At 31.8% G+C, this 23,124-nt stretch overlaps 6 protein-coding genes and 1 long non-coding RNA gene across 11 annotated transcripts in view; 4 read left to right on the forward strand and 3 right to left on the reverse strand.

Annotated features, from left to right (window-relative positions):
* LOC107065721 (dynein axonemal intermediate chain 4) overlaps positions 1–999 on the forward strand; it is a 31,402-nt gene extending 30,403 nt beyond the window's left edge. For 2 of the 3 annotated variants that reach the window (XM_089172659.1, XM_089172658.1), the window contains exon 7: positions 868–999. The gene's annotated coding sequence lies outside the window, so the exon portion shown is untranslated. The remainder of the gene's footprint in view (positions 1–867) is intronic. The other variant, XM_089172657.1, reaches the window with a different exon arrangement.
* On the forward strand, positions 322–9,159 carry LOC107065724 (uncharacterized). Its single transcript, XM_089172662.1, has 7 exons — positions 322–576; positions 868–998; positions 7,325–7,682; positions 7,750–7,919; positions 8,012–8,284; positions 8,368–8,641; positions 8,775–9,159. Exons 1-7 carry the CDS (start codon positions 537–539, stop codon positions 9,125–9,127), a joined length of 1,599 nt encoding a protein of 532 aa, XP_089028788.1. The 5' UTR covers positions 322–536; the 3' UTR covers positions 9,128–9,159.
* Positions 9,160–9,657: 498 nt separating this feature from the next.
* thoc6 (THO complex subunit 6) lies at positions 9,658–11,347 on the reverse strand. The gene is made up of 5 exons (XM_015319656.2): positions 11,188–11,347; positions 10,604–10,831; positions 10,360–10,527; positions 10,110–10,272; positions 9,658–10,000 (listed from the first exon to the last, which is right to left on the reverse strand). Exons 1-5 carry the CDS (start codon positions 11,292–11,294, stop codon positions 9,680–9,682), a joined length of 987 nt encoding a protein of 328 aa, XP_015175142.1. The 5' UTR covers positions 11,295–11,347; the 3' UTR covers positions 9,658–9,679.
* Positions 11,348–11,349: 2 nt separating this feature from the next.
* LOC107065727 (transmembrane protein 138) lies at positions 11,350–12,406 on the forward strand. Of its 2 annotated transcripts, none has more exons than XM_015319665.2 (4): positions 11,350–11,754; positions 11,849–11,921; positions 12,002–12,176; positions 12,270–12,406. In XM_015319665.2, the coding sequence occupies exons 1-4, from the start codon at positions 11,621–11,623 to the stop codon at positions 12,368–12,370; spliced, it is 483 nt and encodes a 160-aa protein (XP_015175151.2). In that variant the 5' UTR covers positions 11,350–11,620; the 3' UTR covers positions 12,371–12,406. The 2 variants fall into 2 exon arrangements, with proteins under 2 accessions (XP_015175151.2, XP_015175150.2); XM_015319664.2 differs by having other exon boundaries at positions 12,264–12,400.
* Positions 12,356–17,353, reverse strand: LOC107065722 (E3 SUMO-protein ligase ZBED1). Its single transcript, XM_015319650.2, has 4 exons — positions 15,634–17,353; positions 15,137–15,552; positions 14,911–15,059; positions 12,356–14,809 (listed from the first exon to the last, which is right to left on the reverse strand). Exons 1-4 carry the CDS (start codon positions 16,915–16,917, stop codon positions 14,487–14,489), a joined length of 2,172 nt encoding a protein of 723 aa, XP_015175136.1. The 5' UTR covers positions 16,918–17,353; the 3' UTR covers positions 12,356–14,486.
* Positions 17,354–17,998: 645 nt separating this feature from the next.
* LOC107065737 (uncharacterized) overlaps positions 17,999–23,124 on the forward strand; it is a 37,982-nt gene continuing 32,856 nt past the window's right edge. Inside the window, exons 1-2 of one of the 2 annotated variants that reach the window (XM_015319692.2) lie at positions 17,999–18,434; positions 21,267–22,045. In XM_015319692.2, coding sequence (XP_015175178.1) covers positions 21,897–22,045 — 149 coding nt within the window. In that variant the 5' untranslated portion in view covers positions 17,999–18,434; positions 21,267–21,896. The remainder of the gene's footprint in view (positions 18,435–21,266; positions 22,046–23,124) is intronic. The other variant, XM_089172698.1, reaches the window with a different exon arrangement.
* LOC149032547 (uncharacterized) lies at positions 18,413–21,258 on the reverse strand. The gene is made up of 2 exons (XR_016176629.1): positions 19,370–21,258; positions 18,413–19,195 (listed from the first exon to the last, which is right to left on the reverse strand). It is a non-coding gene; the product is annotated as an uncharacterized LOC149032547 (long non-coding RNA).

Below are 23,124 nucleotides of genomic sequence, written 5' to 3' on the forward strand. Positions count from 1 at the left end.
TTATTTTGTGTGTTGTTATAATTTACTAAATAGCTTATAGAATTATATTAAATCAACATTCTATAACAAAGCCACAGCAACACATTGCTAGAGCATCCTATAATATTCTAAATTCGTGCATGGCAGACGTATATACATGTATTTATTTATTATATCTTGTAGATACTCTAATAGAGTGGAATAATGAACTCAGTGACTATATATGAACCTATTAATCTTCAGTATATCTATCGATAGATCAAAGGACCGATTTTCCATATACAACTTCTCTCGAGTCACTTTGCCCGATGCATCGATCATCTTTTTGATATATAACTTCTTCTTCTTCTTCTTCTTTTTCTGTTTCTTTTTTTCTTTCTTTTATTTCACAAACGAGTTACTCCGAAGCTACCAACTTACCAGATCGAAATTAATAACCATCTCGATGAGATTCTATCCAGATCGTGATGCGTCTTGCACAGGAAATCCTGTCTCCGCAAGAGGAGAATCAGCACGTTGTAGGATTATACGGTGTATGATGTTGAAGAAGAAGGACTATGTTATGTAACAGAGAGAAGGAGATAAGAAACGTGAAAGGTAAAAAGCAGTAGCGGCGAGTTTTGTTAGCCACGCGCTTCAATCAATGCGTAGACGTTAAACAGTTGCCAGGATCTATGAACGATATCCATGATTCTAATTAAACCTGACTCGATTGAGTCTGCTCGTATTAATTAACGTCATCCTTCTATCACCTATGCGCGTTTCGATACTTTAAATACTAAACATGCGTGACATTTCGATATTAGATTTTATTGAGATTATACGATTATCAAAATATTATCCCATTTCAATATTTCTAATTATAATTCGTTTGAATTCTAATTGCAGGAGACTTGAAGAGGCGACACTCTTGGAACAGCGAAGCGGATTATCAATCGATCGAAGCTGGAGTTGAAACGATTTCAGGAGAAGAAGCTGAACTTTCATCCTCCGAAAACGACGATAGAATTTCATACAAGGTATTTAATATGTTTTATCAATAAAAATCATTCATTATGTGTACTTGAGGGATATGAAGAGAACGAAGGGAGAGGAAGAGAGGAGGGAGGGTGATCGAAGTTATGCCAAAGAGCAAAAGGGCACGTAACCAAAATTACATTTCACGTGCACGAGTATATACATAGTTTGGAAAGGAGGAAGAAGAAGAAGGATGTATAACGGCCGCGACGCAACGGTGCATTTCATTTTACTACTTTAGCCAGACAGAAACGTGGACCGTAAAACCTGAATACTGCAGCCGCGTTTTAACGATGACCACCGCCACCGCTGTAGAAAATCATCCTCGTCGTTCTCGTCGGACCACAGATGTCCGACACAATGATCGCGAAACATTTTCACTTACATTACATTCACATTACATACATTTCTCTTCCGCTTATACTCAAATTACATAAACAAATTTTCATTAAATAGAATCGTCTAGGGGGTTCATCGAATTTTCATCTAAGGGATGGGAGAAAAGAAATTAAACAACGTTTTTGACATAGAAAATAGTTATTCGTCGTAATTAGATCTCTGGAAGTTTGTTATCTGTTTTATATCTGCTTACTCGGAATTCGAGTACACATACTTACTAACGAGTAAAAGAAAATTGTCTAAAGAAACTCTAACCAAGAATATTCCAGCTATATATTTTTAGAAAATGTAACGAGCTTCTACGTATGTACGCCGTTTATGTTCTCTGTTCAATCGTTTCTTCCATAATTCTTCGTATTTCTCCATCGTTCATTCTTTTCCTTACCAATAATCTTAAGTCTTGCTTATACGATTCGTCGTCGACTTCTTTAAATTATTGAAAATTATACCTCGTCGTGTAATTTTTTTCAACAAACCAAAGTAATTCAACGAATCAGTTTCATAATCATTGTCTTCTACTTTTTAACAAATTATTGGGTTGGTCAATGAGTAATGTCAACATTTTGAAATTACAAAAAAATTACTGGCATATGTTATTTTTACAACATTACTGCACAATATCATCGAGAAAAGAACACAAAATTACAAATACACAAAATGACTTCGTCAACCTAATAACCGATTGAAATCTTTATATTAGATAATGTAAAATAAATTGCTGAATAATTATCTAATCCTGTTTTACAAGTATAACGGAAAATGTAATGGAAGAAGACTCAGGCAAGGAAAATATTGTAACGGTTTTAAAATGATTCATGTGTGCATTCATGCTACTGTTAATTTACGTTGAAGGAAATGTGCGAAGCTGTAAAATAATAAATAAAAAAGAGAGAGAAAGAGAGAAAGAGAAAGAGAGTAAAACTACTACCTTCTTACCTACACTTCGTTACTAATTCGCAGATCCACTGTGAATTCTCTTCTCATTACTCTTTCTGTCTTTTCACTATTTTCTCTTTCTCTGTTTCTCGAGCTCTAAATCAAATTCGTGCGACCGGGCTTACGATCGTTAATTGCTGGATGAGAGAGAGAGAGAGAGAGAAAGAGAGAGAAAAAGAGAAAGAAAAAAAAAAAGCTCCCTCGCGCAAGTCCACTCACACATTTTATGGCACCGGAAAATCAGTCTTGGTTTTACCGTTAAGTTTATGCGACTCGCCTATAAGAACGCATACACACGAAAGCGCATAAACGCGTAAACTGACGGTAGTAATCGTTCCTTCTTGCACAGATCTTCTTCTTCTTTCTCTCTCTCTCTCTCTCTCTCTCTCTTTTTCTCGAACCAGCTTTCATTATTTTTTTACGAGCTCGCAAAACGTTCCTTCTTCTATTTCGTTATTCTTCTGACTTTAGGTGAATAACAACGACTATTAATACAAATCGAGAAATGTACAAAGTTATATTTTATTTGGTATAAATAAAAAAAAAAAAAAAAAGAAGAAAAATAAATAATACTCGAGAGTATACAAAACCTTTTGTGAGAGAATAAGAAAGAGAAAGGGTGTAATTCTTCAGGTTGGAAATCTCTTGAAAGGGTCAGAGAAGTTAAACGCTCTGGGAGAAAGATTTACGGATCACGAACATAGAATGAGATAGAAAGAGGGAGGAAGAGAGGAAGGAAGGGAGGGAGGGAGAAAGAGTAGAATGAAATTACAGTGAATTTCAAGCTTTAATCCGATCGTTCCTTTAACTCGATTGACGTTGCAATTTGAGGCTTTTTTTCCTTTTCCTCGATCGTAACGACGACGACAATAAAAATCGTAATTTTCTTCTCTCTCTCTCTCTCTCTCTCTCTGTTGAGTTTTTTTGCAAGAAAAAAAAAGCACTAAACTATTGTACTTGTGTAAATTAAATGAAATTATTTAATAATAAAAAAATATAAAGAGAGAGATAATTAATTTTGTTTACTTTTCAAATTGCACTTGGAATTATTGGATTCGCGTGTAAAATAAGAAAAAGAAAAAGAAATAAAGCATTTGAGAGATGATGAAGGACGAAGAATAACGAGGACATTAAAATCGATATATCGTTTGGATCGAAGTGCCTCGAGGTCTTTCTCGAGCATATTTCAATAACGTCCCGAACGAGATCCTTTTTCGCCATGATTCATACTATGCTCCATTATGATGCATTAGCACAGAGTTATTACGAATGCTCGTGACAGTCATTGATGGCCCTTGACGGGACCGGTAGGCCGAATATAAAAGAGAACTGAGATGAACGTTCGACTCATCAGCGAATTCGTGTCTGCGAGATGGCGAAACTTCTTCACGGTCATTACTACTGCAATTTGTCAGAACGCTTTTAAAAAGTATATCAGTGACGATAACGATTTGGCGGTCTTAAAAATCGAACCAACAAAGAGAGAGAGAGAGAGAGAGAGAGAGAGAAGAAAAATATCGATTGATTCGAATATCATTCGTGAAATAGCAAGAAATTGCAATTGACAGCAACGGTGCTTATGATGTTTCTTTCAATATTTTGACTTGACAAATGTCACAATACTTATCGTCATCTTTAAAGATTAAATTATTCTAAAGAAAATGATTAAATTTGCTAGAATTCTAAATGTTAAACAAAGCAATTTTTACGGCATACAACAAAAATTACGAACAAATTAATAAAATATTATATATATATATGTATATAAGATGTAAGATATTGTTATACAATGTAACATTGTATAACAGTGTTGCAAGATTGTAAGCGAAGGAGGACCCTTAAACCTTTGGAGTTTCACGTTCCAGGGAAATTGATACGCGCGTACGAACGCGTTGCGAGATAAGATCGGTCAGCCTTGAGCAAGAAACTAAACTAATGCCTCGTGCACAGTGGCGCACGAGATAGATATCTTGAGAATTTCATTAGCATGATCCAAGCTTGCCAGGCTCCTCTTCTTCTTTGAATCTTTTCTATCTCTCTCCCTCTTTTTATCTTTTCCTTACACCTATACCTTTCTCTGTCCTTTTAACTTGTCACCTGGGGCTACTTCTTTCTCGGCATGTGTTTTTCATTCTATACAAAATAATCTAATATCTTTACAAAACAAAAATAATATTTTATTTCATTAATTAGCACTTTTTAACAGGACTACAAAAATATTTCATTCCAATTTTTCACATTATTATTACTTTTACATTAGTATAAGGTATAAGAAATGATGTTTAATTTAATAATCATGATGTAATTCTGATTACTACACGAACACGTTTATCTTCTTTTTTCGTTCAATACCGATCGTGTATTTTATTAAATGAAATCCCAACGAATTTCTATAGGGAAAATCTTTCAACGCCGTACCACAAGTAACCTTATTACATAGGATAATATCATAAACTATTTTACGTGTGGGGAGGTTCAAAGCAAGATCCTATGAATTATTACACCATTAGCGTATGTAATCATATCCTGAGGAAAATTATACAGCAATTTGTCTCAAGTTGATCGAATCTGTCGAGGAAATTTCTTTTTCTTCTTTTTACTTTTTTTTATTTTTCTCTTTCTCTCTCTCTCTTTCTCACTTATTTCTCAAAAGCTAACGTAAAGGAGAAAACTCCCGAAGGAAATAGAAGCGTACGAAGTATTTACCACTATGAAACTATAAATATATAAAAGTTGGTGAAAAGAAAAAAAAACAAAAAAAAGAAATTTTCAAACAGATATGACATAAAACGGATTAAAATGTTCTTCCTTCTAAGTTGCTCAAATATATCGATATTCCATAATTACAGTTTCGGTTCGATCACAGTTTCTGATTTATCGTTCGATCGACACGTCATTAAATATCACCGGTGATCAAATTTATGTTGATTTTGTGGAAAAAAAAAAACTAAAAATCGTGAGAATTATTTTACGTAAGTGGGTATATTTTTGACTGAATTTTGTATCTTAAGATCGATAGAAAATATGTGTCGTATCGTGTCGTGTCGTGTCGTGTCGTGTCGTGACATATCGAATGAATACAATTTTATAGAAAGTCATCGTAAGAATCGAGGACGCTTGAGAAAGTTTCTCGATAAGTAAATGTCAAAATTTTGAATATAAAAAAAAAACTAAACAAAAATATTATTGAGAAAGGTAATAATTAAAAGATGAAGAAATTGTATAGGAGTCGCGGTAGCTCTTCTTTGTCATACTATTTCAAATATTTCTATATAATATTTATTTAAGCGAGTCACACACAGGTAATAAACGAGGATCGTAAATTTTCCTAACATTTTCCTTAACGAAGCACGAACGTAATAGACACTTAAATAATTCTATTTCTTGTTCATCGTCCGTAACCAATTGAACTCTCTCGATTCTATTAAATATCTCATAAGAGAGTATTTAATGATCAATGCAATTTCGCATAAAGAATTTGTTCTTTTCTTTATTTTTCTTCTTCTTTCCCTTCGTAATTCTAACCGATTTATCGGGAGAATTTATTCTATTGGTCACCGAGCGAATCCCATGATCACGGAAGTGCAATTTACTCTCTACGCGAACGATTTCTATCGGGGATACTACCGTACACAAACGAAGCTGTTGGATGCAAGTACACATTCACCAACGAGTTATCCAAGAATTCCAGTGCACTTTAACACGCTCACACAGAGAAAATCTCTTTGACTATACTTATTCGACTCGAGAATGACAACATTTGCAAACATTTTTCTTTTGTAAAAAATCTTTAAAAATTACAAACCATTCAATTTCAATAATAGTAATAATAATAATAATAAAATATTTGATCGTACTTCAGAAAAATAATGTTTGCTGTTGCGTTATGTACACATATAATATGAACAATTCTTAATCATTCGTTGATTGTGAAATGTTCACTTCTTCAGTAGTATATACCAATAATGAATCAGACGAGACGAATTATCGACAAGTTTCCATTCTGCTGGGCATCCTGACTTGAGAATGATTGAGAAATATTTGAAATTTTTCTTCGTAATATTTTATAGACGAGTCATTTAATCACACGCTTATGAATACATGAGTAATATGAATAATGTTGATTTATACTGATTGAACATAACGCGAAGTACCTTTTCGTCATAGCATATGTTCCTTTGATAATTCAATTAACGTCAGAGATGAGGATACCGTTTTAACAAATGATTCTCGAAAGTCTCATTAGGTCGAATGAAATAAAGGAAAGTTTGACGTATTCGTGATTGTTCTACTCGGTGATGAATTATCAAACGACAAGTAAGAAAAATAAGTCATTAAGGTGGACTAATATCGCCGTCATATTTCGAGAGAGGAATATCAACAAAAATAGAATATAACTGATCATTAGAGTAAAAAGGGGAAAAGAAATAAATGCAATATTTTTATTTTGCTAAAGAAATGTCCAATTTTCGGGAGAATATTTCATACGTGACATAATGGGTCCAATCGCATCGAAAAGAGTCAACAATAATCTTACGATTTCGTGTACCACGAAAAATTCCAACATGATTGCTATTTTTTCTCTCTTTTCTTCGCTTTTTTTTCTTGTTTTTTTTTTTTTCTTTGACATGCATGAAAATATATCCTATATTACTTGCACGGATCTTTTAAATTTAATCATTCTTAGAAAAACACATCCTCATGATTTCTTTCGTTCGTGGAAACAATCTGCACCGCGTGGAAAAGAATAACGAGTCTCCTTTTTCTTCTCAAAATCCCAATAATTATATTATGCTATTGCTATATAATTATTTTGCAGTTTATAATAAAATAACTAGCATAACTTTTTAACTTTTTTTAAATGACTACTAATAAATGAAATTATCATTTCACAACTATGCAACTGCAATAACATTTTATATCTAATTTCTTATTAAAAATAATTACACTGACGCATAATGAATTGTTTTTTTTTTGTTTTCATTTATAACAGGAAAATGGCTGTTCGATGCAGACGGTGGACTTGGTGGCTAATTGTCCACTTCCGGTGGTGACAGGATCTTCGAGGTCGCCATCGCCATCAAGGTCGTCGAGACCCACGACGCCCTTGACACCCGTTGCATCGACGAGGAGCATGGGGCAACGGCCAAGTACACTTTTGCGTCCGAAGATCTCTTTGACTTGGGTCCTACGTGGTCAGCAGCAGCAGCAACAACAACAACAACAACAACAACAACAACAACAACAACAACAGCAGCAACAACAACAACAACAACAACAGCAGCAACAACAACAACAACAACAATCTACTACCGGAAACGAAAATAATCATTCAGTCTCGAACACGACAGGTTCATAATTTTACTTAAATAAAAAGATCTTTGTTTATTCGTTTCCAAGAATTAATCATTTGCACAGGAACAAACGTTCATCGTGACACACTTTCGCATGATAGCAGAGAAGTATCCTCGAGAAGGAGCATCAAAAGTGAAAAAGAAAAGGATGCTGGCAAGGAGAACGTCGTTGGACAAGAAAAACGTGAAAAAAAGATTCTTCATCGAATCGAAAAGATCGACAAAATGGAAAAGGTACATTATTCTTCATTTTGTTTATAAGACTTATTGGCAAACATATTGAACTAAAATAAATGAATTAAAATACATCGGTTTAATCGTTCCAGTCTATTAACAAGGAGACCATTATCAACGACAAAACTATCGACAGTCTGTTAGACAAGTATCCAGAAAAGGAATTCGCAAGTACGAAAGACACGAGAGAGAAAGAAAAAGTGAAGAAAGCTGTTTCCGAACCATCTCTTGTATCGCGCGAATCAACCTCGACTCCAAACAGTCGTGAAAAGTACAGACACAGACGTACCAAACGACCACATAAAACGAGACCACCTAGTAGATTCGGTTACGAAATTGCTGACCTGGATGCATTTTTAACTAAGGTAAATTCATTATATCAGAAGAATGATTTGTTGTAATTAAATAAAAAAAATAAAACACGAATAATTTGAAATGAATTTTGAAGGCATCCATAGAAAGACCAGCAAACATCCCAGTAGTTTTATCCTTCCCGTCAGTCTTATATCAAACGCAAGGTGGTACACAGGATGAAATGGCATTACCACTCGGAACAGTAGTAAATGCGGTCTTCAAAAATCAAAGTTGGTTGTATGTACAAACACCACACGGACAAGAAGGTTATGTTGGATATGCAGCTTGTTTACCACTAGGAATATTACCACAACCTACGCGTGGACCATGTTGGGAAGACTCGACTGATGTTTTTCCACGTCCGTTGGGTATGTCGAAAGAAAATTATGTGTCATAATAAAATATACCATTCTTACCAACTTATGACTCAGCACGTGCATGTATTGTACTTAGTTAATGTATACGTAAATATATTACCTATATTCTATGCGTGTGTTACAGGTAACATGACTGATACCGAAAAATTACGAGACACCAGATCAGAATGTGGTGCCCGAAGTAGAAACACTAGAGTGAGAAGAGGTTCTCGAGATGCGGTTTCTGCCTGTGGAGAACGCAGTGTTGATAGATTATATTTGAGAGCAGCTGCTAATGCTAAAACGAAAGGAGCTAGGCATACTTTGCTCGTTATACGTAACGATTACGAAGGTCGTGGTACTAACTCTTTGAGCGTTTCGAAAGGTGACGTCGTCGCTCTTCTGAGCGATCACGTAAATGATTGGTTTTGGGTTCGATCGAGAGATGGTAGAGAAGGCTTTATACCGGCTGTGGTTGCTGGTCATGGTTTCTTGTAAAATAAAAAAAAATATATATATATATATATATATATATAAAACAATTGCAGTCGTGCGTAGAGTGTCCATTGATTCGACGAGACATCAATGGAATGATTGTACATTTGTATAATAATTTTATATGATGTGCAAAATATTATTGTAATAATATATTTATTATTTAGACGAGGAAGATCATTAAAAGATTTTAATTCTTCTAATTGTAAAACATTTACACGAGGTGATACGTTAATTCCTTCCTAAAAAAATTATTTCGTTATGCGTGTGTAAGAAAATTGCCTAATATCAGGTGTTATGCAGTAAAGTTTATTCCAATGCTAGTCAGTCAACAGATAGCATATGAAATCCCGACAATCGATTATCATCCTTGAAAGATCCTATTTCGATATATCTAGAACTCCAAAAAGATTTCCATAAACAATGACACCTATTTCAAATCATATTTTTATAATAATTTAGGAAAAAAAGGAAAGATATTGTTAAACAAATAAATGGATTATTTTGTAGGATTTAGAGTTAAACGAAGTATCTCTGTAAGTATAAAAACGTATATTAAGCAAATTTTAAAATCATTTCCCTGTAATTAAAGTTTGTGCATAAATCAAGATTGTTGGAGGAGCCTGCTATACTTAGCACTTTCTGTGGTAATTCTTGATAAATAGTAGAATAAACTGTATTACTCGACGTTGGCACTTTAGCTAATGTTTCTCCTTGATAAGTTAAGTGATATACATGAGGCGCTAAACCAGCTGCTATGATACGTTCTTCATAGATATGAGCAACGTGAATTCCTTGATCGATGAGATCAAATACTGTGGCAGGTTCCATCGTACGCATATGCCACAAAGATAAATTAGGACCCCCACCGCATAGCTAAAAATATTATTGTATTTTTTTTTAACTTTTCTTAACAACTATTTATTCGCTTGATGTGAAACGCTGACAGAAAAACGTGTATATAAAATAAAGACTGATAACGTACCAACCAATCTTCAGTCAAATCAACGGCACCTATCCATTTACCAAACTTTGGACGTGATACTTTTTCTACCATATGTGGATTCAAGATATTTGTATTTTCTTTCTTACGCAAGTCCCACAACCTAACTGATCCATCCTCGCTACTCGATGCAAGTTGATTACCTCTACAATAATATCATTATCCAAAATATTAAGAAAAAGTATTATTTCTATTCGTTAACTTGTTAAACTATAAAAAGAAATACACTTACGCTAAGGATAGACAATGTATAAAGTCGGTGTGACCAGTTAAATTCCTAAGGATTTTTCCTTCTTCTAAACTTATAACATAAATATTATTGTCACCGCAACCAGCATACAAAATATTATTTGATTTAGAGTACACTAAGAAGTTGACATCTGCCTTCTCGTAACTATCTCTAGAAATAAAACGCAAGGTTAAAATATCTCTTTCATTTTACAATTTTATACTGTTAAACAATTTCAGAGATGTACTTGTTTGCTGGAATTTGAATAACCCACGAAGGTTTGCTCTTAGCAGCTTTACTAGAAGCAACTACTTTCCAATCCCATCCAGATATTTCACCAACTGTACCAGTAATTAAAAAGTTATCCTTACTAACCATACTTTGAATGTGTTGATCAGGATACGCAGTGAAATGATAGTTGGGTCCTTGCAATTCATTTTCTTCAATTTTGTGCGGTGTCAGTACTTTAGTTAAACTATATAAACAATAATTTTATAATAAAACTTGCACATTACTTAAATTATATTTTAAAAACTTATATACAAATAACACAATTATTTGATTAACCTGTTAACCGGGGAGGGAGATCTCTTTTTTATTACGTAGCTTTTTGTATTATTTATTTATTATTATTTATGCTTAAAATAAATGAAAAGACTATGAAATATATATTTTTTCGCTTATTTATATATAAAGTACAAAGAGGTTTGTACCTTTAGCTTTAAAGCAATACGTTTGACATATTTATACGTCCCGTTCGGTTAACAGGTTAAGTTTAAATATACTTAACCTATAAAACAAAACTACATATATTATAAATAAAAAACTCACTCAAATATAGAAATATCACCGTAAATATTTCCAGCAGCGAGATAATTTCCATCACAAGAAAAGGTTTGAGACAATACAGTGTTATAAAATAATTTTTGATGAAACATTTTTACAAACGCATTATTTTCACATGCCAACAGGAACAATTTGTAAACTTTGTGACGTCACAGTACATCGAAAATTCGATACTTGATACAATAGTTATATATCGATAGTGTAATCTTTTTTCGTCCTTACGCGTATTGCCATGGCAATCGTGAAACTATAAACAGTAAACACAATGCATTTGATTAGATTTACTTTTAGTGTATGCGTAAATTTAATCTATAGCAGTATTATATTTAGTTGTTAAGGTTTATTATGCTAGGTAATATTAATTATAGGTTAAATTATCAATCGTTTAATTTTGACAGTTAATAGTTAATAACAATAAATGAGTGTTTTAACCGCAAATAAATATACGACAATAATAATCGGACAATATTTAATTTTGTTATTTGATATTTGTGTTAATTCCTTTGGAAGTTTTGCTAGGCAGTATCCAATCAATTTACTGGTTCTTTATATGTAAGTGATTTTTTATTAGGATTTTTATTGTAAAACGTAATTTAGGAGTAGCTAACCTATAAATTTATGAAATATTTTCTTTGTAATTTTACAGTATACAAGATTTCTGTTTAATCATTGGATTTACCATACTTTTGGTTAATTTCTTTTCTACATACATTTTTCAGGTAATAATAAAGAATATTTGTTGAAAATCATTTTGAAATATTTTCTAATTGTTGACTTGATTATTGTAATTCTGTTATAGGCTGGATTAATACAATTGTTGTATATTCGATTTCGTATGACATTAGTTATCTGTATTTTATACTTGATTTTAAGTATTATTTTACATACGTGGCATATTACATTACATTGGTCTAATCCGTTAACACACAATTGGACCAAAGGATTCCACGCTTTGTACGCTGTTCATAGAATAGGTGTGTAATTTTAATTAGTTTTAAAATCGATCAAGGTATATATTTTATTAATTAAAAATTCTTTTTTTCTTTATTGTCATAATAAAGTTGCAGTTTTTTATTATTACTTCTATAAAAGAGCTGCTCTAAAAATTGCGGATCCAAGATTATATGAGGGTTCCAGTTGGGTAGAAAAACAATTGAGTCTTTTATGATATTTATTCTTTTTTCCTTTTTTTCAAGAGAGGGAGGGAGGAACTTTTTTTTATATCCATATAAAAAACACGTGAACGCTTAAATTAGTACAACGATGTAAATAATAAATACATGATATTGTCCTCTATTCTAATACAATGTTATCAATATCGAATGATATAAATATTTGAAGAATGTATCATCGCTTAAATGGCATGAATGCATGAATGATTTAGAAGAAGATGAACAATATTTTCTATATGCGACTATCATTTGCTTTATATCGTCTAAAATATAATGTGATGATATATTTATTAAATTGTGTATGTGGAAAAGATAATTGATAATATTTAATATAAATTACGATTTTGACTACAATTTGCTATTATTTTATTACTTAAAACGAAGATTTTAGTTTTATTAGATAAAATATTTAACAATTTTGTTGAGGTAGTCTTTTATTAATAGGTAATTTATCGTGCTTTAAATGTTCATAATCATGAGGTACTGAGACTAAAATATTTTTCTTTTTATAATTGCATTGAATATGCATGTATTGATTAAAATTTAAAATTACTTTGAAGGACTTAAATATAGATCTATACATATATTGTACATTTTGGATTAGTAGTAAAAATAATAATAATAATAGTAGTATAATAAGTAAAAATTAATCGTATCTTATGTTTCTACGAAGATCAAAATCATTTTGGTAGTTTCTTAAAATTTATTCGTAATTCTTCTAATTGAACTAATCTTTTAATTAAATATCAATGAAACTTTGCTTATATGTAACTTATACTTTGAAACAATAGTTTCTGCTTAAAATTCATTTTGTACAATAATATGTAATATTTGATTTTATAGTCGTATTTTACGTACATTATAAAATATTCATTGTTTATAATTGTACGTATTTTTTTACTATTTTACAATTGTTCTTTAATGTCGCTTAGAATATAGAAATCATGATTTTAATTAATACATTTATATAATATAAAATAACAAAATTTCGAATTAATATCATTTTAGAATAAAATTATTTGTTATTCGATCGGTTGAAAATATTTTAATATATCCTAAACACACTATTGTTGTATGAACGTGCCACGATATAAACATTTATTTAAAATAAATTATTTAAACCTAACACGCGAATGTGATACTATTTTAATCGCATATAGGAGTTGTTTTTTTTTTTGTGTACAAATATCTGAGTTCTTTCATTCTTTCATACGTACTTTTTATCTACTTGTTTTGAATAGTCTATATAAAAATATTCTTACATTAGAATTTTATCTATTAAAGAAAATGTTAAACGGCTGCCTTACGCAACGAAAGATGATGATTCTTATCAAGGAAATGTTGATGAAGTTATTACTTTAGAAAGAAATTATTTCCTTCCTAAAATTAAAAATTACTTTCTAGAAATTATTTATTGAATATTTAGTATAATCAATTTTGGCAATTACGTTAATATATTTTATCACAAAGTATAGATAACATATAGAAACAAAAAATATATATCTTTTTATATATTAATAATGATTCTATATATTGAAGTATTTTTCTTTTTAATTCTGGATTTCATGTAAAAATTACAATAGTTCATAAATCTTAGAAAAATCTTATATTTTTACGAGACATTATTAAATCATTATAAAGGTAATTTTTGTTAAATACACCACCTTATTTATCGTATTGTAATTACTGCAACCGATGAAATAGTTAATATTGCGACACATATATACAGTACGTACGAATAAATATACAAATCTATAATACAATCGACCTCAAATACTTTTTGGTTCTCCTTCTGCTATTACGAAATATTAAAATAGACATCAGACTTTGGTGAAATAATAATTGTATATGTATCTTCATTAAAGCTACGATAATCTTTTTTTTTTTTTGTCTTTTTTGTTACTTTTGTTCAACAAAGTAACAACAAAAATGTTCAAAGATTAATCCGATGTTCTTTTGCATGCAATTTTCTCGTAATTATTTGTTTTAAAAAGTGAAAACAAGCGTATCACGTATTATCGTAAAATAGTTGATTCTATTTACAAGATATTTCCAAATAGCTTGATTTATTGATATTTTCAAAATTGTATTATAAGCAACAAATAAATTGAATCAAACCGTATGATTGCCGTGAAGGAAAAGTAACTTATCGACTAAATGAGACGGTACGGCAGCACGCCTCGTTTCATATAAAACTTGTACTTCTGCAGGAATACGAGCTGGCGGAGCGCAACAAGCAGGGACACAATTATACCTACATGCTAATTTAGCTAGATTTGGACATTTAGCGGATACTTTTGCCCACCATTGCAAAGGACAATAATCGAGAGGTGCAGTCGATTCTGATTGATATTGTACTAATTCCAGATTAGCTTTTTCCTCTGCTGGTATTCCATTCTTCGTTGAACACAAACTACCAAGTAAGAGTTCCATACCTGTAGATATACATATGTTTGTTTGTTTGTTTGTTTCTTTCTTTTTTCATTTTCTCTTTCATTCATTATTGTAATGATATTTTTGATAAAAAATATTATACCTGATAATCTACTTTTTTTATTCAACGGTTCATCTTCCATTTTAATCAAGTCACCACTTTCTGCCTGTATTAGCTTAGTCAACATTTCTTTGATAGGATTAACAGCCATACCTTTGTCTTCTTCTGATGCATATGGTAATTGCTTAAATCTGTTAATTTAAATTGATGATAATGATTAATTGCAATTGATTATATATGATTAGATTTAATATAAAATGTTATTTACCGTGGATCTAACGATGTTGCAATTTGAAGCATAAGATTCACATTATAATCAGAGTATCGTTGGAACAACATTTCCGACAAAGACACTTTAAAAGATTTGGCTATATCGCTATCACTTTCTTTTGTTTTAAGATGAGATGACACAAGCTGCCAGAGTAATGGCCTTAGAAGAGATATCAAAGGCATTTTCTCTTCGCTGAGCGTTATAATAGTTACTTTAAATGGTTCAAGAACATTAACAAGGTCCTCAATTATTTTCCATTCCTCGGGGGTTAAATCGATACTTTCTTGTTCATTACCTTCTACATTATCCAATATAGAAGAAATGATATGACGTTTTGTTACAATTTGCTCCATCATATTATGAGTGGACGTCCAAATGCCAGGATAATCGATTAGTATGAACTTTTCCTCAGACTTAATATAAAAGAAATATAAATATAAATATAAATATGTAAAAAGAAAAAAATAAATTATACCCCTCTAGATAAACATTACCTCCACTTCTTGTTCTTCTTGCATAGAAATACCCGTAGAACCCTGAAGATTTGGAATGGCTCCAATAATAGTTCTACATTTGGATAAAATATTAGCCACTGCTGCATTGTCGAAACAAGCTTGTGCGCAAACTTGTAACGTGTGAAGGAGACATGGTATCAATGTTAAATTTTTAGATCCTAATGCAGCTATCAACTCTGCTCTAGACGTTGCTATGACCACAGCCGTTATTCGTTCGATTTTAATATACCACTCATGTAATAAAGTATCAATTACGTTACACCATTGATCCTTATCCCAGTTTGAAGGCGCGTGCAAACTATTTAAAACTTTATATTCCAGGGAAGTTTCACCCGTATTTTGATAATACACAGATATTGTCACAAAACTTTCATTGAAATTAGATTTCCATTCTTCGATGGTTAAACCAACGTCGCTGTTTATACAAGCGAGGGAAGCAGTCACGGATTCACGAAAAGTATCATAAATTTTAGGTATTATTTCTTCTTCGAGCTTCTTTTTACTTGGAATTTCACAAGGTGATCTTAACGTAGCAACAAGCCTTTGAAATCCATGACCTTCTACCACTTCTGGTAACTGTAGGTCCATTATTATAAATTCCGCAATAGCATCAGATAAAGTTTTACCGTCTATACTTAATTGATGCACCGTGTTATCTTCTGGCATAAGAAATGCTACATTTTGATTATTATTACCCATATTTGTACTACCTTTGATCATCACTCTCAATGGTTGAGCTAGAGTAATGTCATCTTCCATATTGGATAGATTAATATTTGGATCTGTCACAAATTGAATATCTCCATCGATTTGTACTGTACCATCCGCAGCAGTAGTATAAATATGTTGTGGCGATGATAATTCAGCTTTGATTTTCTTTTTCTGTGCTCTACGATCCTTTGCCTCCTGAGAAATAACTTGTCTACGGGGTGGCGTAGTAGATTCCAATTCTAACAACTCTTGAGAATGTTTATTTTGCAAATGCATTCGCAAATTACTAGTGTTACGATTATATGCAATTTGTGTCTTACATAATATACATACAATTTTAATCTTAGTTAATATATCACCGTCTTCGGTAGCAGGAAATCCAAAATATTTCCAATAAATACTTCTCATTGACATAGGTACAACTAATTTTTTATAAGAAAACGTATGCTTTTCTTCCATCATTTTAGCAAGTACCATTTGCATTTCACTCCTGGATTCATGTGATGCAGTAGATTTACTAGTATTACACGCTGTTGACGACCTAGTTTCCATGGTTATATCTTGAAATGCATAACTACCGGCACATGTATCTTATCCGATACGATCAAGACCATAGTATGGATTGGAGATTATTTTCTCTATTGTGTGTAAATATATTATATTATATCATTTATTTACCCAATTCTCATATCCGTATCAAAATGGTGGACCTCTATAGTTGCATAATTTAAAATATCATGTTTGGACGAAACGTTTCAACGTTAATTATAATTCAACTTCTTTAAGTCGAAATGATATCAAAAGGATAATGAATTTGCCGCGGTCTATACACCGATATCACAGAACGAGAGGTTCGGTAAATATTTTATAGATATCGAAGTTCAATTTCTCGTTTTGAAAAGAACGATGCACGATCACTTATCGACCAAACAGGAAACAACGATATCGACTTGTATTCGTACTTCCCTACAAATATCGTTATAAACGAATCTCGGCAAATCGATGACTCCAGAAAATATACTATTAAAGCTCCATCTACAACGCTTTTCACTTATTTTCAATTATGATTGGTCGATGCATTTGTCCAATTATATAAACAATCATTCAAATTTGACTAATACATCATTTCGATACAATATCTAATTTATTTTCATAAATACAATCATATTCTCATGAAATTACTTATACAAATCAAATATACAAATATTTGAATTATTTGACAAAAAACATCAACCAATAGGAAAACGAGTAATATTGGAACTCGAAAAACAGTGTAGCCATTCGTTGAACGTTAAAAGTCTATAGCATGTTTATAGATTTGATTAGGATTATGAGGGTGAATCACGGGGGTGAATGTTCGTTGTGTGTATAATAAAGATAAAAATCATTTATCCAGTTAATAAATTTTACTTTTGAGAAGAAAAAAGAAAGAAAAATGATTATTGTTTATCAAATAACAAATGTGTGTTAATTATTATGAGATGATAATAATAGGAAAAGTAAAAAATCGATTGAAGGAAAGATTATAAATTAGCGGTAAATCGAAAGGGTATTTCTTCGATGCATTTATCGAAAATAATCGATATCTAGTTACAGCGATTATTCGTTAGGTGGCGCGTCGGTAGAACATTCGAGGTTTTGTCGTAAGGCGCGTCAGTTCAGAGTCAACCGTAGACGGCTGTTTTTACGACGGATGTGACAAGGCCGTTTTCTCTCTCTCTCTCTCTCTCCCCCCTTCTCTCTCTCATTCTGTCCGTTCTATCTTTTTCTCATACACAATCGTATGTACATTTAGTTTTTTTTTTCATCCGTTTGTACGCGTCAGTCGGAGACAGTTCGTCGTTCGTATTTTAAATAGAAACTCGTCTGTTCGTTGGTGAGTTATCCAAAGGATTGTTATTCGTCAACAAGGCGAACAAGAATATAACAGGAAAAGAAAAAAGAAAAGACCGCGATTCGTGCAAACGATGATCAACGTGAAAAGTGTGACAGTGCGCGAGCTGGGTTAAAATCAAACACGCTTCCTTCGAAATAAATATCACTTGGATTTCAATTAATCGTTTTTTCTTGTAAGTATTATTTATTTACGATAAATTATATTCAATACTTGTATGTTTTGTTTTGTAATCAACTTTGACTATGTATGCGTGAAAAAGAGAAAGAGTTAGATAGACAGATAGGTAAGATAGATAGATAAAAGTCATCGACCATCTTCGTTTAACAATACTCTCTCTCTCTCTCTCTCTCTCTCTCTCTTTCACTCTATTTCTCTCTGTCTATTCTTCGTTGTGTGTACACGTTCTCTTTTTTAATCGACGATAAAAGGTTTTGTACGAATTTAAGAAAATAATAATTTGCTTTGATCTTGAAATGAGAACAAGTTACATGGATGTGAGATGAGGTTATGACGAAGAGAGATCTGAGAGAGTGTCTACACCTGCCATCATGGGACAGTTGTGTTTTAACTCGTTTTATTTTTATTTCTCATGCATGCTACTCTCTCTCACTCTCTCTCTCTCTCTCTCATACATAATACATTAAATCACGTATACATAGATAAAGTAATATACAAATCATACCGTCGTATACATTTATACACATGTACGTAACATAATGTGCATATATATATGTATTACATGGAAGTATACATAAACGCACTCTTTCTTCCATGGTTGTGTTGTGTACGTTTAGCTCTGTTGATGGCCGTTGCACGCTCGATCAGGTTTTCCTTCGGTTCGCCTCGTTACCTTCCATACCACATTAACGATTTTGGAGTTTTGCGAGGGAACGAGTTACCCGCTTGAAAATCCCTCTACGACACCGTTCCTCTCTTAAACGAAAAAAAGAAAAAAACGAATGAGAACACAGAGATTAAGTCATATATAATCATTTTTTTCCAACTTTTAACTATAAAACGATGTAATATGTTATTTTTTATTGGACTAAGAAAAAAAACTAGATTGATATGTTTGTTTCTTTTCATCTTTCTCACACAACTACTCACCAAAGTAGAATGAATACATTTTAATAATACATTATCAATTGCAAGATGATGCTACCGTAATCGTGCTTGTTCGCATTACATAAGTGTGTTTGCAATTGTAGGCATGCGGTGAGCACGATCTTTAAAAACAATCATATACCTATATATATGCATATATGTTTAATAATCGTATAATACGTATATGTACACGTGGAGATGTGTAATAAAATGGTTACGTAGAAATTGATGTACGCATTTCACTTGTCAATGTTTAAACAAATGTGTTCTCTATGTTAGAGCTAGCTTTAAATTGGCTTACGATTAACATCTATAATTTATGATTTTCGTTTAACCGCGTTTTGAATTTAATTTCAAATATTAATTTTCTCAAAACAAACGTTATATATATATAGGATATATTATTTCAGATAATGATCGTCGTCAACGAATAATTTTAGTCATATATCAATTTACTAATTTATATGGGTTCGTTGTAATTAATAATACGACGTATGTACATGTGTATTTTCACATTTCGTTTATATTAATATTATTATTAAATATTATTCATTTAATAGGATAACAAAATGACAAAATTCATGTGATATTATAAAGGACCACACAGATAAGAGTTACTTTCTTTAGAAATTCGTTTAAATTGCCCCAGCTGCTTTAATATAGTTAATTTATGTTATTATTATGGTAACATTATTGTTATTGCGCATCTTACATTAAAATATATATCAATAGAGATATATATATCATAGAAATATAATCAAAGTAAAGAATTTGATGAAAGTTATTTTAGTCCGACCCTGTATAATGATTTATCTCGTTTTATTTTGATCCTTTTTGTAATCAAGATCGAGGGTATTCTCTTTGTTTGCACACCTGTTCTTTCAAGATCGTATTGAATTCCTTTTAATTATTATTAGACAATAAAATGAACGAGAGATAACGATATAGAGAAGATCATTGAAAAAGAGTTTTTCGTTAGATTAAACATCGTTTAACCTAGACAATTGTATACTCTCCTTTTCTGTTTTATAAAGACTCACTTGTAAATAAAATCCCACGGATATCGTATTTTCTCTTAGATTTTTCAGGTCGTCGGAAGTTTTTAATGAAATTTTTTAACACGGAGAATAACGCGATAAAGAAAAAACTCGTAAACAAGACTATTCAATCCTCATTATTGTTTATTTATAGCACGAATAATCGACTTCTTCAATTCTAAACTGATACTATTTTGATAATTATACCTAGGCAAGTGTAATCAAAAGTTTCATAAGTATTTTCAATTAGTTTATCTTTATTTTATCGCCATTTAACGAACAAATTTAATGTAATAATATATAAAGTAAGTAAACATGGATTTATTTTTATTATAAAAGGTCAATGTGTTATATTTTAATTTTCCCGCGCATTTATCCCGCCGTACTCATACGTCCTATCTATTGGAGGATTCTCGCAAAAGAAAAAAAGTAACGTCTTAAAGTCAATTACAAAAGTATAATTAGAGTACTTTAATATGTAAAAAAAAAGAAGAAGAAGAAGAAGAAGAAAAACACAAGGAAGATTTATAGTAGGTGTAAATTAGCAGTTTTTTTTTCTTTTTTTTCTCGCGTTAAGAGCACGAAATTCTTAAAAGTCGAGCGAATCAGCTTTCTCGCGGGAATTTCAAAATCGTTTCTCTTCTACTTAAGGTAATCCTTTAACTCGTTCGTGTCTCATTACGATCTTTTTCGAACGAGTTACATGTTAAATACAAAGCTCGTAATTACGACGAATAACGACGAATAACGACGAGATGATTGACAAAGTTGTTCGATTACTTTCTTTTTTTCTTTATTCGTCTTGCGTATTAGAAATTACGTAAAAACTGTGATTATTAACACGCGCGTTGTCTTTTTCGTAGGTGGAATTAAGAAACAAAAGAGGAGAAAGAGGAGGAGGAGGTGGGAGGAGGGAGGATAAGAAGAAAATAAAATGGCAAACGGAAATGACAGGGTCAGTCGTGAAACTCGAGTGTTGTCATAATATCATAGATCGCGTGGGATCGAAAGAAAAAGGAAGTGGAAGCAATGAAACTTCGACGAGAATCGTCGTCTTATCCTCCGCAGCATCCACCACCCGTTCTTATAACTCGACGACCATTCTCCTCCTTGAGTCCTTGTTGCTGCTGCCGTTGCCGCTATTGTTTATGTAACCGACTTTCCTCCTCGACTACTATCACTTTCCGTTGCATAAAGGGATAAGAAAAATAAATACAAAGAAAGAAGGAAAAGTTAAGAGGGAAGAAAATCAAACGAAACGATTTATTTGTCTTCTTCAGTCATCCATCGCAAAGGATTTTCTTCAAAAGTTTCAAATTGACTAAAGTTATATATATAAAAGAGAGAGAGAGAACAAATATAATATATAAATATATATATAATATCTATAGTAAGTGATAAAAAAAAAAAAAATAAAAGATTGGAAAAAGGAGGAAAGAGGCGAGCTGTATAAGCTACGCAGGATCAAAGTGAAGTGGCCGGTTCTCGGTGAGATGGCCTTCATGATGAAGAAGAAGAAGAAGTATGAATTCTCGGTTGAGGTCGACCTCGAGGAACTCACCGCAGTGCCCTTCGTTAGTGCAGTGCTATTCGCTAAACTGCGTTTACTTCATGGGGGTTCTTTCGTTGGTCACTCCACTAGGTGAGTTTATGACGTAATCCATTTTTTTCTCTTTTTTTTTTTCAATATTGAAATATAATTACATTGATTAGTATAAACAAGTTTTTATTACATTTCTTCGTTTAATTCTTACGTATCAAAGGTTCCGATTTTATTGCCGTTTTTTTTGCATTATTATTATTATTATTATTATTATTATTATTATTATTATTATTATCATTATCAGTTTTGTGTGTGCGTCATCGATGATGGAGATAAAGACGATCTATTCGTTAAAACAGGAGGAATATTATCTTCGATCAACTTTCAAATACTTCGTCTCTTTCTCGTTTCATTTATTTTTTTTTGTTATCTCTTTTAATTTGTTTGTTTGTTTTTTTTTTAAATGAAGTTTTTGTTTTATAGGTCGAACAAATAAGTCTTGGAAATGTGAAATGTGTCCGAGGCTTTGATATTTACGAAAGAAAAATATCCTTTGACAAAGTGAATTTTATATATATATATATTTTTTTTTTTATATGAAATTAGGAACATAAAAAATAATATTGTAAGGAATACGCATTATACGGAAAATTATACGAGGGACATTATGCGTAGAGAAAATAAATAGATGTAGAAAAAATAAAGGGGGGAGGAGGAGTGTATAAGTTAAAACAGTAATATATTTTCTTGGAAACGATTAAAGATTAATGTTCGTCTCACACGCTCGAAAGCGTGTCTACACCCTCGGCGAAAGTTTTCCGTTTGACCGATCGATGATTCCCTCCTCTGTATGTGTTTCCTACAGAGAACAAATATAGAAACGCGTTCTTATAGAGTGGAACTTTAGTCTGAGAATAATGGAAAAATTACGAGAATAAAATTATTATTTTACTTGGCTAACTTCAATTTGAAATTTATAGTTTTTCCTTACACTTTACATTCGAGGTCACAATTTTCTTATTCCTTTTTTGTTTTTTGTTTTTTTTTTGTTTGTTTTCTAATCACATTAGATTACACTAGGGATCCTGTAGGAGGGATGCGTCATTCATATTCAGCTCATGTGCCATTGGCTGACCAAATTTTGGGGGACCGCTTGAATTTATAATAATTTTTTCATG

This window comes from Polistes dominula, unplaced genomic scaffold (genome assembly GCF_049000335.1).
Source record: "Polistes dominula isolate Pdom_NZ unplaced genomic scaffold, Pdom_raw_medaka contig_23, whole genome shotgun sequence".
NCBI classification, from domain to species: domain Eukaryota; kingdom Metazoa; phylum Arthropoda; class Insecta; order Hymenoptera; family Vespidae; genus Polistes; species Polistes dominula.